Source organism: Acomys russatus, chromosome 18, assembly GCF_903995435.1.
Source record: "Acomys russatus chromosome 18, mAcoRus1.1, whole genome shotgun sequence".
Taxonomy (NCBI): domain Eukaryota; kingdom Metazoa; phylum Chordata; class Mammalia; order Rodentia; family Muridae; genus Acomys; species Acomys russatus.
Window position 1 is genome coordinate 127,815 of NC_067154.1, and position 15,551 is coordinate 143,365.

General features: G+C 35.5%; 1 protein-coding gene across 1 annotated transcript in view; it reads left to right on the plus strand.

Annotated features, from left to right (window-relative positions):
* Positions 1 to 15,551, plus strand: part of Zmym2 (zinc finger MYM-type containing 2) — a 67,479-nt gene that overhangs the window by 33,208 nt on the left and 18,720 nt on the right. Inside the window, 9 exon segments of the mRNA XM_051160612.1 lie at positions 75 to 146; positions 1,439 to 1,589; positions 2,247 to 2,362; positions 5,503 to 5,619; positions 7,730 to 7,880; positions 10,705 to 10,877; positions 12,572 to 12,737; positions 13,403 to 13,437; positions 15,212 to 15,341. Of these exon segments, the coding sequence (XP_051016569.1) occupies positions 75 to 146; positions 1,439 to 1,589; positions 2,247 to 2,362; positions 5,503 to 5,619; positions 7,730 to 7,880; positions 10,705 to 10,877; positions 12,572 to 12,737; positions 13,403 to 13,437; positions 15,212 to 15,341 (1,111 nt within the window).

The following is a 15,551-nucleotide window of genomic DNA, read 5'->3' on the forward strand; positions in this document are numbered from 1 at the left end:
TAGCTTGTTCGTTTACTTTTCAGTCTAACGGCTTTACTTTATGTACTTACGGAGTCTTTTTAAAAATGTTTTAGGTAGGTAGCCATCCAAGCTTCCTGAAGGAAGTTCGCGATCACATGCAGGACTCTTTCTTAATGCAGCCTGAGGTGAGCAGGAATGTTGGTGAGATTCAAGACTCATTTAAAAAGAAAATGTGTGTGGGTGTGTGCCTGCCATGGTGGATGTGTGAAGGTCAGGACAGCTTGTGGGAATTAGCTACCTCCTTATCTGTGTGGGCCCCTGGTGTCAAATATATATATATGAAAAATCACATTATTTTTAAGCATTAAAATGTATTTTTTAACTATACACAGAAACTCTGTCTTGAAAAACCAAAAAAAAAAAAAGTATTTATAGCATAATAGTTATATAAAGATATTAAAATGTTTTCTTATACCAAATGTTGAATGTTTTTGTTATCTTCAAGAGATAGATTTTTCAATTCCACTAAATTTTACAAGTCTTTATATGTCAGAAAATACTTGTGTTCTTAGAAAATTCTTTTCAGGTATAATTTTTTGACACTGTCTACTCAGTTGAATAGCATCCTTCCCATACACCTGACATGCTGCTCTACTGCTGCCTAACCGCTCAGAGGGCTCTTACAGGCTTTCTTTTCCCCATGCTGCATTTAGAGTGGTTTTGTGTTTTTTGGTTTTTTGTTTTTTTCTGCTGCTGCTGCTGCTGCTGCTGTGTCTTTTTCATACAGGGTCACATTATTGTATAGCTGGGAATCCTGCCCCAACTTCCTACATGCAGCATCACTGCCAGCTCCTTCTATGTCTGCTTCTCAAATGTGGGCATATTAATCCTTAGCCAGATACCTCATTTGAGATACCTGTGGTCAGGTAGCCATAGTTCTTTTATGTTTTTTATTATTTTGTTTTCCAAATTGTAGTTCTCCTGAACTTCATCTCATTTCCTCAACTCTGCAAAACTCATGGGCTCCAAAAGGACAGTAAGATTTAGTAGCTATAGAGAGCTTGCTTGCTTGGTTCTTGTTTCTTAGAAATTCAGTCTTGAGCACAGTGCCAAACACACACACACAAGGTACACTAAGCCATTTCTATACTTTCACCTAGATGTTAGACACGTGATTGTTTTCTGAAGGAGAATTAGAAGATTGATGATTGATTTGTGAGAACCTAATCTGATTGGTGGCACAGTTAGTTTTTATGGAGATAAAAAGAGAGTTATAGAATCACTTTGAATAGATGGCAAATGCTCTGAGCCATGTGTGATGGCATGTGTCTGCAATCCCAGATCTTGGGGCCCTAAGGAAGGAAGGTGAGAGGTTTTGAGGCTCCATAGAGAGTGCTGCTCTTTGCTCTTCAAAAAATGTCATGAAATTAGTTCTAATTGTGGTTTTTAAAGTTATCTTTCTGTGTTCAAATTTTAGAAATACGGAAAACTGACAACTTGTACTGGTTGCCGAACACAGTGCAGGTTTTTTGATATGACTCAGTGTATAGGTCCTAATGGATATATGGAGCCATATTGTTCCACTGCTTGCATGAACAGTCACAAGACAAAATATGCAAAATCACAAAGTAAGTTTTAGGTATTTGGAAAGTTTAAAGACTTTAATGACATACTTGTTTATTAAAGGTAACTGATCTTATTTTTATGGTTTTAAATGTGTTTGGTTTTCTCACACCTAACTTCTTTAATGCAAGCCTTTTGATGATTTTCATAATTTTTAATTTTTAAAAGTTGGTGAGATTTTTCTCTGTATCTGAAATTCTTAGGTAAAACTCTTACTACAATTATACTCAAAGCTATCTAAAATGTATTTTTATGTGTCCATATATGCTTTAGATAATTTAACAGGTTTTTAAAAAATAACTACTTTTCTATTAAATATTTTGTTTTATGCACATGAGTGTTTTGCCCATATGATTCTTCCCGCTTGTGTACATGCAGAGGTCAGAAAAGGGTGAAGGGTCACCTGGGACTGGAGTTACAGGGGGTTGTCAGCTGCTTTGTGCGTGCTGGGAGCTGAACTTGGGGTTTTGCAAGAGCTCTTAATTGCTGAGCCATTTCTTAAACCCCGGCAGTAATTTTTAAAGATGCAAGTAATCTTGAATAATTAAAGGTACAAATAATATGAGAATAATTTGTAGAGAGACCCATTTAACTATCATTTAGCGTTTAAGAAAACTTTCTTTTACTTTAAAGAAATCAGGCATGTATCTTTTCTCTTACAGGTTTGGGGATTATTTGCCATTTTTGTAAGCGAAACTCTTTACCTCAGTACCAAGCCACAATGCCTGATGGAAAACTGTATAACTTTTGCAATTCCAGTTGTGTGGCTAAATTTCAGGTTTGTTATTTATTTTTCCCCACCCTCATAAGATGCACATAGATAACAATCAGTATAATACGCCTTTTCTTTTCTGCTACTTTATACTTAATTTATTGAGGGCCTGATTGGCAGGTGCAGATTATAGCATGAATCACAGAAGGCCTGCCTGCTTTTGTACAGCTTTGATTGATTTTTGAATTATTACTGTGTTACAGAGCTTGAGGGAAAATGAATTTCAGTATGGTTTAATTCAGTGCTTGATGTATAGTGCTTTTTTTGTTAGATAGTTATGTGATAAATGAATGAAATATATAAGTGTCTTTAGCCTAGAAGTCCTAAGCATACGTGCTTCCCAGATTAGAAATGAGCCTTGTAGGAGGAGGACTAGACCTCTTGCTGTAGACCTTTACTTACTATGGGCTCTGTTCAGGGACACAGTTTTGATTTGGTAAATATTATGAACTGTCTGTCATAGTTCTTCAAAGTTGACTATAGATAATCTCAAGATAATGTTAAGGAAGAGTTGAGACTTAACTAGCTTCACCACTTTGAAGAAATAGTTAGGTAGTAGAGTAGGTTTACCTATTGTGTGTGAAAATTTCAGGGTATAGCCCAAAGGTTCAAACCAGTATCCAGCAGTTCTACTTTATTTCAGGTACTGTGCACTGTGCTAATTTATCTGAACTGAAACTATAGTCTTTTAAATATGCTCTAGTAGTCATTACAATGGTTACTATCATTTAAATTGAGGTTTTAAAATCAATTAAATGAAGGAATATTGTGTTCTTGAGTTACACCCTCACTGAAGTTAGATGATAAACTCGTTCAAGACTAAACTTTCATTAAATTGAAATCATGGCCACTGATAGGTAAAGTTCTTATAGTGGTGCATATTGTTTCGATTTTGTTTTTTTTTTTTTATTAAAGAAATAAAGGCATAATTAATTTGAGAAGAGAAGGATACTGTTGATGGCCTCCACCTTGTCAGATCTTAAAACTGCGTTTATCCCTTTTGATGTTAGGTATACTGTAGTGATAAAAGGTAATGTCTCAACTACTTATTCTCCGCCCTTGCTTCGGAATGCCGTAGCTTAGGCTGGTCTAGACCTGGAAGTATGTGCCCCTGTCTCAGGCTTGAGCCACTATGACAAGCTAAACTACATCCCCCATTTACTTCAGACTTCTTGGCTGTCGTTTGATGAGACTGTGTATATGTATAATAACTATTTTTAAGAAAACAGTTTTGAGTAGCACATTCAGATAAGGCTATATATGTGTGAATAGGCACATATACACACATACATCCTTATGTAGTCTCATTTATATACAAATAAGACAAATTTGACAAATAGGCATTTATTTATTTTATGTTATGTTATAGAGGAGTTTATTAAATGAGCATGGGGGGAGAAGGAATGTGGGGAGGGGTACCCTAGAGAGAGACAGAGACAGAGGAAGAATAAGAGAAAGGGAAGAGAGCGGCAATTTTTTCAATCTCTTAAGCAAGCTGTGTAATTTAAACTTTCTATCTGTATTAGGTATTTTCCTATTAAAAGCAAGATAATAAGATTTGAGAAATCAGCAGTTAAGAGCACAAGACTGTCTTCCGGAATAACTGGGCTCAGTTCTCAGCACCCACATGGCAGCTCACAGCTATTTATAATTGCAGTTCCAGGAGATCTGATACCCTCAAAGACATACGTGCAGACAAAACACCAGTGCACATAAAAATAAATAAATCATTTAAAAAAGCTTTGTCTCTAAAAGGTGCTATTTCTCACAGTGTTAGAAGCTAGAAAATCCAGTATGGCTCTTGGAAGCTTGTGACTCAAAGGCCTTTTAGACTTGACTAGGTGGAACTGGATGAAGTGGCCCAAAAGGCATGTTAACATTTTAGTCACCTGATAGTAAATGTCTTTTTTTTTTTTTTTTTTTTTTTTAACTTTAATTTTGTTATACAATGTGGTATTTAAAAATGCTTGTTTCTCCCTCCACCATTTCTTGAATAATTTTTTTAGCTATTTCATACATGCACAAGATTATGTGTCATATGTATATATGATGTGTGATGTACTTCACAAGAATGATAAATACCAGTGGACCCAGCTTAAGAATCAGACAGAAACAATAGCTGGGCATGGTGGTGATTCGTAAATCTTAGCACTTAGGAGGCAGAGGCCTTGGACCTCTTAAGTTTGAGCCCAGCCTGGTCTACAGAGTGAGTTCCAGGACAGCCAGAAAAGAAAAAGAAAACAAATTAGACAGGGAAAAAAAGTTCTATTGTGGTGGCATTTACCTTTAATCCTAACATTTGGGAGGCAGCTATGCTCTACATAGCTGGTTTCAGGACATCAGGGACTGTATAGAGACCCTGTTGCAAACAAAGAATCAGAAAAACAAAGGAACCATCCCTTCTGGTCGTCTTGTTTGTTTTCTCTGAGACAGGGCTTTCACATCAGTCACCTGCCTCTGTTTTCTTGAGTGCTGGAGTGAAAGGTGTGCACCACCACACTTGGTTTATATAATCTATCTTTTTCTGTGAATTATTCCTGGTATGAATACCAGCCTTTACTCTTTCCTCATCTAACTCTGTAGAAGAATTGATTACCTTAAAAAAAAAAAAAAAAAGAAAAGTAATATATGTTGTTTTCCTTGATAAGGGTTTGAGTGAGAATAATGGGAGTAATGTAGTGGGGTGAGTCATTTGTAACTTAGTATTTGAGCCTTGAAGAGATCAGTACGGTTGGTCTGTCTCCTTCCTGCCTTGCGCCTTCCTCCCTCTTTATCCCTCTTCCGTGCTTTCATTTGCAGTTTGGAATTTGTGCAACTAACCTTACAGTTACAATTTTCTTTAGCTGAAATAACTAAATTATAGTTTTTCTTTAATATTTTATTTTAATCTTTTTTTTTTTTTTAAATACTGGGGATTGAAGCTAGGGTCTTGTGCTTGCTAAGCAAGCTTCCTACTACTGAGCTACATTTCAGCCCTTAGGCACAGTGGCTTTTAAAACCAAAATTAAGAATTGTTGTTTCATATACTAAAGAAATAATTAGCAAAGAAACTATTTCTTTCTGCATGTGGTAGACATTTGATAGTTCTTACAGGTAGACGTTCTAAAATACATGTCAGACTAAGTGTATTTTGTTCTTTATTTTAGGCTCTAAGCATGCAATCATCTCCAAATGGCCAGTTTGTAGCACCCAGTGATATTCAGTTGAAATGCAACTACTGTAAAAATTCCTTTTGTACAAAGCCAGAGATCTTGGAATGGGAGGCAAGTGTTGTTTCCTTATGTGTTACCTGATGCTAAGATGAGAATCTAATAAAATAACTGGCATTTCTATTTGGAAGCCTGTTTCTTAGTGAACCATAATAAGTTTCATATTTTGTGTTATTGGTGTGTTTACTCTGGAAATCAACACGATAGATTTCAAGTGAAGCAATTTATTGTAGTCACATGCACAATAATATGTTTGTAATAGAATATAAAAAGTCACTTCAAACACCCAGAGTAACTGTTTTCTTGTCATTATCATCTCTGAGCTATAAATATCTTATTGGTCAATATTTATAGAATTAGAATTTGTTAGTCAGATACTATGTTGTCATTTAAAGTCTTATAAAAGGGAGTAGAGGCCTGTGAATCTTACTTTTTTCCCTTAGCACTCTTAACTTTTTCTAAGTGTGCACTAATTTACTTTGTCATGTTCTTTCTTTTGCTGTTGCTCTGAGCAGGGCGTTTGTTTCCAGAAGAGGACATTAGTGGACAGATAGGTCATCCACCCAGGCTACCCATTGCTGTGTTGAACAGTGCTCCCTTTCGACCATCCTTTAAACTTTTGGGTGGATTGGGTGGTCCAAGGGGAGAGCAGGGAGTATATAGTTTAAAAAACAAAACAAAACAAAACTTATATACGATTTAGAACTAAAACAGACTATTTTCTGATTGTTCACAGGTTACTTAAAGTGTAATGCTCAGGTAAAAAGTGGTATCTAGAATTAGACTCCATGATTTTTCTAAAAGTATTTGGAAATATAAGAAAGTTTATTATTTTAGTGCCATTAAAATTCTTCAGTTTATTATTCTGCTTGGTGCTGTCTCCAGAGTAGTTAAGCCAGCCATTCTTTTGAGACTCTTGATGGTATCCCATCATGAGTTTTAGACAGTAACCACATAATAGCAGAAATAACATCGAATGCCCAACATGAGAATAAAGGAATGACCAGGGACCGTGCAAAGAAGTCCACAGGCAAGGATAGAAAACAGTGTCGTATAGGAAATGAAGAGTCTGTAATAAACTGAAACGTGATCATTTTTAGATGAAAGGTAATAATTTAATAATTAATAATAATGATTTAGATGTTATATTTTGTAGTAATGTGGTATTGCTTCTGTTTACGCAGGACTTTAGTGTTAGATGCCATTAAGAGATACTGTCCTATTGAGTGAGCATCTCCCCAGGAGACTGGGTTTAGGGCTCCACAACCAGCAATTATGATTTCTTTTTTTTTTTCTTTTTCTGTGTTTGTGTGTGTGTGTGTGTTGTTGAGCTTAGGATCTTAAGTATGCAGCAGATACTTGATTTCTGAGCTACTTTCTCCTCTTGAGTTATGTATTCATAATGGGGCAGTTTTCAACTGATGATTATTTTAACTACTTGAGTGGTTTCCTAGACTGTTTTATTCTCCTTATTTTAGTTTTCAGAGATCTATCTGTTAAGTGATGATTTAGACTTAATCTATATCTACTATAATTTTGAGAGAAAAGATGCTTTCCTTAAGAGTTTTAGTTCTTAACTCCTGCTTTACTGTTTAAAAGCCTGACAATTGTGGCTTTGAAGCCAGGAGAAATAATAATTAACCATTTTTTTATTTAAGGGAACTAACTTAGTCTCAAGATTTTGCACCAATGCTATATAATAGCACTAAAATGAAAACTTAGGACGTGAAAGATGTTTTGTTAAAGTGTGACAGGAATGTGTTTGAATCTACTTCTCTATTTTCAACAAAGACTGTTTTACATTGACTAAAAATGTTGTATCTTGTGTTTCTGTAGCTTACTCACGTTGTTTTTTTTTTCCCCCCTTTTTTTATTCTTTCTGTTTCTCCCATTCAGTTAGCATTTCCAGATTGATACTTTGTTAGTGATTGTTTGCCTAGTCATTCAGTACTTTTAGGGCAGTTAATGATGCTGAATTTTGTGGAGCTATGTCTATATTTGTGAATTGGTTAACTTAGGTGCATGTGGTCCATAGGATATGTATCTCTAAGGATCATAACATTATATAGAAAAATAATTTAACTTTTTGTAAGGTGGCTTTTATTTTTTAAACTTGGTTTTGAGATGGTTCTCACACTGACCAAGGTTCTCGTTGTGCATTTAGAACAAAGTGCATCAGTTCTGCAGCAAAACGTGCTCAGATGACTATAAGAAGTTGCATTGCATAGTTACATATTGCGAATACTGCCAAGAGGAGAAGACTCTACATGAAACAGTAAATTTCTCTGGCGTTAAGAGACCTTTCTGTAGTGAAGGCAAGTGTGTATACAGCATTGTTTATTTATTTATTTATTTTTATATTTGATGTCTCTTGTCAAAATATTTAAGAATATGTAATTACAGATGTCTAGAATAGGTATACAATCTTAATATGGCTGAACAAAACTTTGCTTTTCTACTGAATCGTTTTTGTTGTTTTACATGTATTTTTAGACTTTTGGGCCTCAAGGTTTCATCTAGAAATGTGGAGATAAAATGAAAGAAAGCATTGTCATATTATGCCATTGCTAAACTTCTAAGCTGTGGCCTGAAAGTTGAATTTCAAGAGCAAAGAATGTTTTGCATTGGTTGTATTTCTCCTGCCAGCTTGCTGCTTTGCTACAGAATTTTATAGTATATACATTTATCACCACTGACCTCAAAATCAGAAATCCATGATATTCCAGAAGTTGCAGGTTTTGTATTTTTAGGTTAAGGAAGCTTAGTGAGTAAAGTCCACGCAACTGTTCATTTTAAATAAGGGTTGTTGACAGAGAGGTGGGAGGAATTAGATTCAGTGACAACTGCCGTACAGACATTTAGAGGTTTGTGGCTTTTGGGGCACACTACAATATGTTCACAAATGTCCTTTCTTTTCACTATTACAGACGTGAACTTTAGTTATAAATACGTCTCCAAAGATAGAAGCAGGATGTGTTTTAGGTGTTTGTTGTTATTTGTATTCCTCGTTGCCACAGTTTTTCTCTAAACTGGCTTTAACCTGATTGACCCTATCACCTGAATTTTTGTGCAAAAACAGTCTAATTCGTTCCTAAGTCTGAGCATATTAATATTGATGATTAATATGTATCTGATCTTATCTAAAATGGATTTTATTAAAATGAAGAGCACATCAAATAGTTGGTACTTAGAGAAACATGATTTTCAGAAGGAAAGACTTAAAAGTTTCAGATGGGTAATGAAAAAGTATTAAGAATTTTTTTTTTAAAGCCCTCTGTTCCTCAGTCTAGTTTTCTGCTGGGTAGTGTTACCAACAATCAAATCTAGTTCATTAAAAAAGGCCAGGCATGGTAGCATATACCTTTAATACAGTACTTAGGAGGCAGCCAGGTGGGAGTTTCAGAATAGCTTGACGTGTATAGAATGTTGCAAGATACCCCAGGCTACATAGAGACCTCAAACACACACACACACACACACACAAAAACAACAACAAAAAATCTAGCAACAAAAAGCTAAATAAGATATATTAAGACTATTTTATAACATAGTTCAAAGGCTGGTAATGGCTCAGTGGAGAAGGTAACAAGCCTAATGACATCAGTTGATTCCCAGTACTCATATGAGAGACTGACTCTTTCATGCTGTCCTGACTGCCATGTACAGGCTGCAGTATGATGAAGCCACACGAACGTATTTACATATATAAACAAGGAAATGTAATTTTAAAAACAAAATATAGTTTACAGTAGTAAATTGTAGGATGATGCACAGTGATTGGTAAAACTTTTTTTTTTAAATTATACAGTTAGGTATGGTGGCAGTTGACTACAGTCTTTTGTTTTACTTCTTTTTTCCAAGACAGGGTTTCTCTGTGTGTAGCATTGGCTGTCTTGGACTTGCTTTGTAGACCAGGCTGGCCTCGAACTCACAGAGATCTGCCTGCCTCTGCCCCTGCCTCCCCAAGTGCTGGGATGATAGGCGTGTGACCCATGCCTGGCTAGTTGCCTACAATCTTAACACTCAGGAGTTTGAGGAAGGAGGATTGAAAGTTCAGAGCCACCCTAAACTATATAATAATGGGACCCAGCCTCCAAAAGCAGAAGATTCACATATAGGACAAAAAATTTAATAGATTCTTAATGTTTTAGGTCGATGAGAACATTTTTACTAGAGAACAGATAGTTTCCTAGATATTAGTAGATCATTCTACTTACATGAAGTAGCATGTAAGATGGAGGCTTATTTAGCTGCAGATGTAGTATAGATGGTAAATTAAGGTCTGTGAAAATACTTAACACATTTATGTAGAAGGTAAGGGGGTTATTCAAGCAGTAGATAGCAAAGTATTTTCTTTAGACAAGTCAGTTCTATTTCCTTGAAGAATTCCCATATGAAAATAAGCTGATAGGAAGAATATCGAATACTTGAGTATAATGCCATCTAAAGAACGTATCTATGAGTTTAGTCGGAACTAATCTACAGTCTGTTCATTTTTCTAACACACTCACTTGTAGTGATTTTTATTTAAATAGAACACAGAGAATAGTTCTGAAGCATGACCAGACTTTAATGTCTTAAAAGTATTGCTTGAATCCATGTGATAGATGGTATGTTCTCTAATATAATAATCTGTTCTGTTCTCATTTTTACAGGTTGGTGTTAATCATAATAGAGTTAGTATTTCAGAGGGCCTGGGAAAAGGTTCAGTCAGTAAAGTGCTTGCTGTGCAAACACTGGCCCCTGAGTTTGATCCTTATCACCCATGGAGAAGTCAGGCATGGCAGTCTGTAAGCCCAGCACTGGGAAGGTAGAGACAGGAGCCTTTGGGGCTTGCTGGCTAGCCACACCAGCTAAGTTGTCAGGCTTTAGGTTCAGTGAGAAACTGTCTTTTAAAAAAATAAATAAATAAGGTGGAGAGCCATTAAGGAAAAAAAAAAAAAAAACAGGCATCAAACTCTGGTCTCAACATGCACCTGAGCATATACATAAAGTACAGGTTTTCAATTGGAAGAGAGGACTTTATATGTGAACATACTGATCATGTACTGAAACTGATACTTAGCTAGTCTTAAAAGATCTGTGTTAGTTTAAAATGTCTTTTTATGTGTTCTTTTAAAAATATATAACATTTTTCAGGCTGCAAGCTGTTATACAAACAAGATTTTGCAAGACGATTAGGATTAAGATGTGTTACGTGCAACTATTGTTCTCAGCTGTGTAAGAAGGGAGCCACTAAAGAACTTGATGGGGTTGTCAGAGACTTCTGCAGTGAAGACTGCTGTAAAAAATTCCAGGAGTGGTATTACAAGGCAAGTAACAACACATTCTGATTATAGCAGCTACTTTGGGGAGATTTTTAGAACTCTTGGTAGCTATTACTGTGACAGTTAACTTTTTTTTTCTGTGTGTGTGCATAATTTACGCCTAGCTTTCATTCATTATGGCTGCTGTTCATTAATTAATTAATTAATTAATTTTTTTGGTCTTTCCTACTTGTGTTTTATATCTTGAAGTGGAATTATATTTTTCTTTAGAATTTAGGCACTACCAACCATTAGGCTATTTGTGTATTTTCAATGGTGTAGCTTCATAAACTGTTCATTCAGCAAGGAGACTGAACTGGAGGAAAAAAGACAGTAAGTACATTATGACCTGTCTTTGTTAATTCTTTAAGACATGTGTACCAATATGAGCCTTTGTTAATAAATTATCTCCAAAATGAGATTTTACTTAAAAAAAAAATGCTAACTAAAATATAGTGTACTTCTGGGGTGAACCTTTACAGCATTTATTAATAGAATTTCATTTGAGGTAGGAGGTGAGAGATAATCCCATACACAATATAAAACTATGGGTTAGAGTAATGAAAAAGCCACAGCCACAATTGCTATGAAGTGTAAAGCAGTACTCAGTATTATCAAAATTTCCAAACTATTAGGCTGATGATCAGTTTTTTAAAATTATAGTAATTTATTTGTAGGTCAGAAACTTAATATTTTTAAATATTTATTTATTTTTATTATATATACAATGCTGTGCCTGCATATGTGCCTTTGTGCCAGAAGATCTCATTAGAGTGTAATTGTGTGTGTGTGTATATATATATATATATATCACTTTTTCTTTTTTCTTTTTATGTTAAACTACCAGAAAACTAAAATAACTAAGCTATCATTTCTGAGTTGCCTGTCGTAAGAGCTTGTTTCAGATTTATTCTGGTCTTCCTGCTGTCATTCCTGTTATTGCCCTGTGCACCCTGCACCCAGTGAAGTTATTTTCTTTCTTGAAATTAAAAGAAAGTAATCTGGTCTTACATACTTAACCCTGGAAACCTGCTTATTAATAAAAATGTGGGAGATGATATAATTCCTAGAGACTTTGATTTAAGTTTTTTGTTTTGTTTTGTTTATCTTTATTTGAGTCAAGGTCTTACTTTGTAGCCCAGACTTGCTGGATAGCCCGTTGTGGCTTCTAAAGTTGCCAACTTCCTGTCTTAACATGCTGATTGTTAGAGTAATAAGTATACACCACCATGCCCAGTTTGAAAATTATTTTCAAGTAAATTCTACCTGTTTTGTCTAATCATGTTCACTTAGTTTTTTTTTTTTTTTTTTTTTTTTTTTTTTTTTTTTTTTTAATGATTCATGTATGTGTACACAGGTGCACATACCTCCATTTGAAAACCACAAGAGGGAGACGACCCCTCAGGTGGACGTCCGGTCTTCATAGGCTTCTCCAGCCCTTAGGATAGCACAGCAAATACAAAAAACTGCTTTGGTATAGAGGCTTGGATTTTTGTCATTTAATTACACATTTAGTCTTCATGTTTACTTACAAACTTACTTTTTCTTATATTTCTTGGTTGTGAGCCTAGCCTTTAATGACTAGCCCCAACCTTTTTCTTTGATAACGTTCCAGAACTTTCTCATCACTTCGGTCAGCTAATGTGCGATATGTTAAGTCTTCCCATTTGAATGTCTGAACACTTTCTCTGTTTATTAAGGCTGCAAGGTGTGACTGCTGTAAGTCTCAAGGCACTCTTAAGGAGCGAGTACAGTGGCGTGGGGAGATGAAACATTTCTGTGATCAGCACTGCTTACTGCGTTTCTACTGTCAGCAAAACGAGCCCAACATGACCACCCAAAAGGGCCCTGAAAACCTACACTATGGTATGGGATGCAGCCACTTGAAAACTTTAATAGTCTCCATTTTCTTAGTTCTCAGTCCCAAGCACTGATAAGCAGTTGATTTTTAAGATTTGTAGTATGACTTAATGGTAGAGTAAGGACAATAGGTTATAACCCTAGCACGCCTACCCATGAAAAAGGTCAGTTTTCTCATAGTTTATGCATAGATGGAAAATAGATTTGAAATAAGCTCCATACTTCTTATAGGTCCAAGTCCCCTAAATGATGATGTTTTATAGATACACTGCCCATTTTATTCTTGAAAAACCCGTTAACAGGAAAACATTGTGCATTATTGAGCTAAATTGGAGAGAAATTAAACAGGATTAAAAGAATAGTTTTTAAAACCTGTATCCTGTGACATCTAACTTCAAATAAAAAGCTTCCTTAGCAGATTATGTGTTAGTTGTGGCCTTTTATCTTAGTTACAATGTAGTATCTGCACTAAGGCACTCTGTGTATTCACAGAAGGCAGAGGGGCAAAATCAGTTAATTCCAAACTTGCCACCATATTTTTACACTGTTTGTTTAAATTTAGGATTCTTTCTTAAAATAGTTTTTCAAAGTTGATAAAATTCAGTTATAAACAGTGATTTATAAAATGTCAAGAAAGTGTATTTGTCTTATCTTAAATGTTTGTTTTTTAGATCAGAGCTGTCAGACATCCCGAACCAAAATGACAGTGAGTATTGCTCAGTTTATTTCTGTGCTGTGATTTGTAGTAGAGTGAAAAATATTTAGGCCGAGTTAGTAAGATCATCACGAAATGTTTTTACTTTGTTGAAAGAGTGGAAATATTGAGCTTACTTACTAGTACCAGAGACTGTCAGACATAATCAGCAACATAAAAGTGAATTGTTGATAGCCTCTGCGCAGATGGGGAAAATCATTCAACAAAGCTCACCCAGCAGGTTTTCAGAACTGTGTGCTGTCTGGGCTCCAACTCAAAAATGTCATTTAGAAACTATTCAGGTGATTTTAATATAAAAGCAGAGATGACAACAACCAGTAGACCAACACTCTTTTTACCTTGGGTTAAGATACCATCGTGGCTATTAGGACCTGTGTCTTACAAGCTCTCTTCCCCCCCTGCCCCCCATTGTGATTTTTTTAGCCCTATATGCATAGTCAAAAGAGAACTTAGGCTGTTTTTGAGACAAGGTAAAATGTGTTCTACTTCTGAGATACATCTTTACAGTATTTATTAATAGAATTTGTTTTGCAATATGAGGTGAGAGATAATCACATACACAATATAAAACTATGGGTTAGAGTAATGAAAAAGCCACAGCCACAATTGCTATGAAGTGTAAAGCAGTGTATAATCAGAATTTCCAAGCCGATGAGCTGAAAAAGTTGAAGTTTAATAACGTAGAGTTAAGTACCACATGTGTATATGTGTTATATCAAAATGCCTAAAAGCCTGGAGGCAAATCAACCAGACAAAGCTAAAACAATGTTTCAAAATGGCTTTGGAGGGAAAAACTCTGGTGCTGCCAAGTCACAATACCTAGTTCTACCAACCTCTCTCTTGGTTTTCCTGAATGGGGTGGTGGCAGTTTTCTTTTTTTTTTTTTTTTTGTTTTGTTTTGTTTTGTTTGTTTGTTTGTTTGTTTGGTTTGGTTTTTTGTATTTTCTTTTTCTAGACAGGGTTTCTCTGTGTAGTCTTGGCTGTCCTGGAATCACTTTATAGACCAGGCTGGCCTCAAATTCACAGAGATCCTACATCTGCCTCCCAAGTGCTGGGATTAAAGGCGTGTGTCACCACAGCCCATCAGCAAGCCTATTCTGTAACAGTTGAGTTTTATAACCTTCACTGATACTTAAGAGATAATTGTTTTCATATTTTTTCTCTAAAAACTTTTTTTATTTAATTTTAATTTATGTGTGTTGGTGTGACATTGTCAGGTCTTGGAGTTACAGACAGTTGTGAGCTGCCATGTGGGTGCTGGGAATTGAACCTGGGTCCTTTGGAAGAACAGGTAGTGCTCTTAACCACTGAGCCATCTCTCCAGCCCCCATATTTTTTCTTAAACATGCTTAATGATAGATTCTTTTGAAGTAGACATTAATCTGAAGAATGCATTCCTGCTGCTTGCCAGTGTCTAATATTGGCCTCCCAGATTAAGACTGGTAATTTAGGAGTAGTAACATTTGGTTATATTTTCCTACTTTTTGTGGAAGTCCACTTAGGACTTGGAAAACAGACAATGAGCTAGGAATGGACATGCCTTTAATTTCTGCACTCTGGAGGTAAAGGCAGAGTTTGAGGCCAGCTTGGTTCCAGGACAGCCAGAGCTACATAATAAGACCCTGTCTCAAGAAGAGACTCTGTCTTGAAAAACCAAGAGAAAAAAAGAAGAAAAGGAGAGAGGAAAAGAGGAAAGAAAACATATGATTAGCACTAGGAAGTTGTAAAAATTACAGAAATAAAATGTTTCTCTGCTTCTCTGTAGAGTTCAGCACCACCTCCTTCTCCTACACCAAACAAAGAGATGAAGAACAAAGCAATTCTCTGCAAACCTTTGACAATGACAAAAGCAACTTACTGTAAGCCTCACATGCAGACCAAATCTTGTCAGACAGGTAACTTAGGAACTTTTGAATTATACCTTCTAATACTTAGACTACACTGAAATTAAAATACACCCTTTTTTTTAGAGTGAGAGGCTACAGACTAGATTTCTTAGGGTATTGTGTCCTTTCCTTTTGATTTTTTTTTTTCACCTATGTGATTTTTTTTTTTAATTGCTGAGAGAATAAAGCATATTGTTTAAATTATTTGTGATCTGTTGA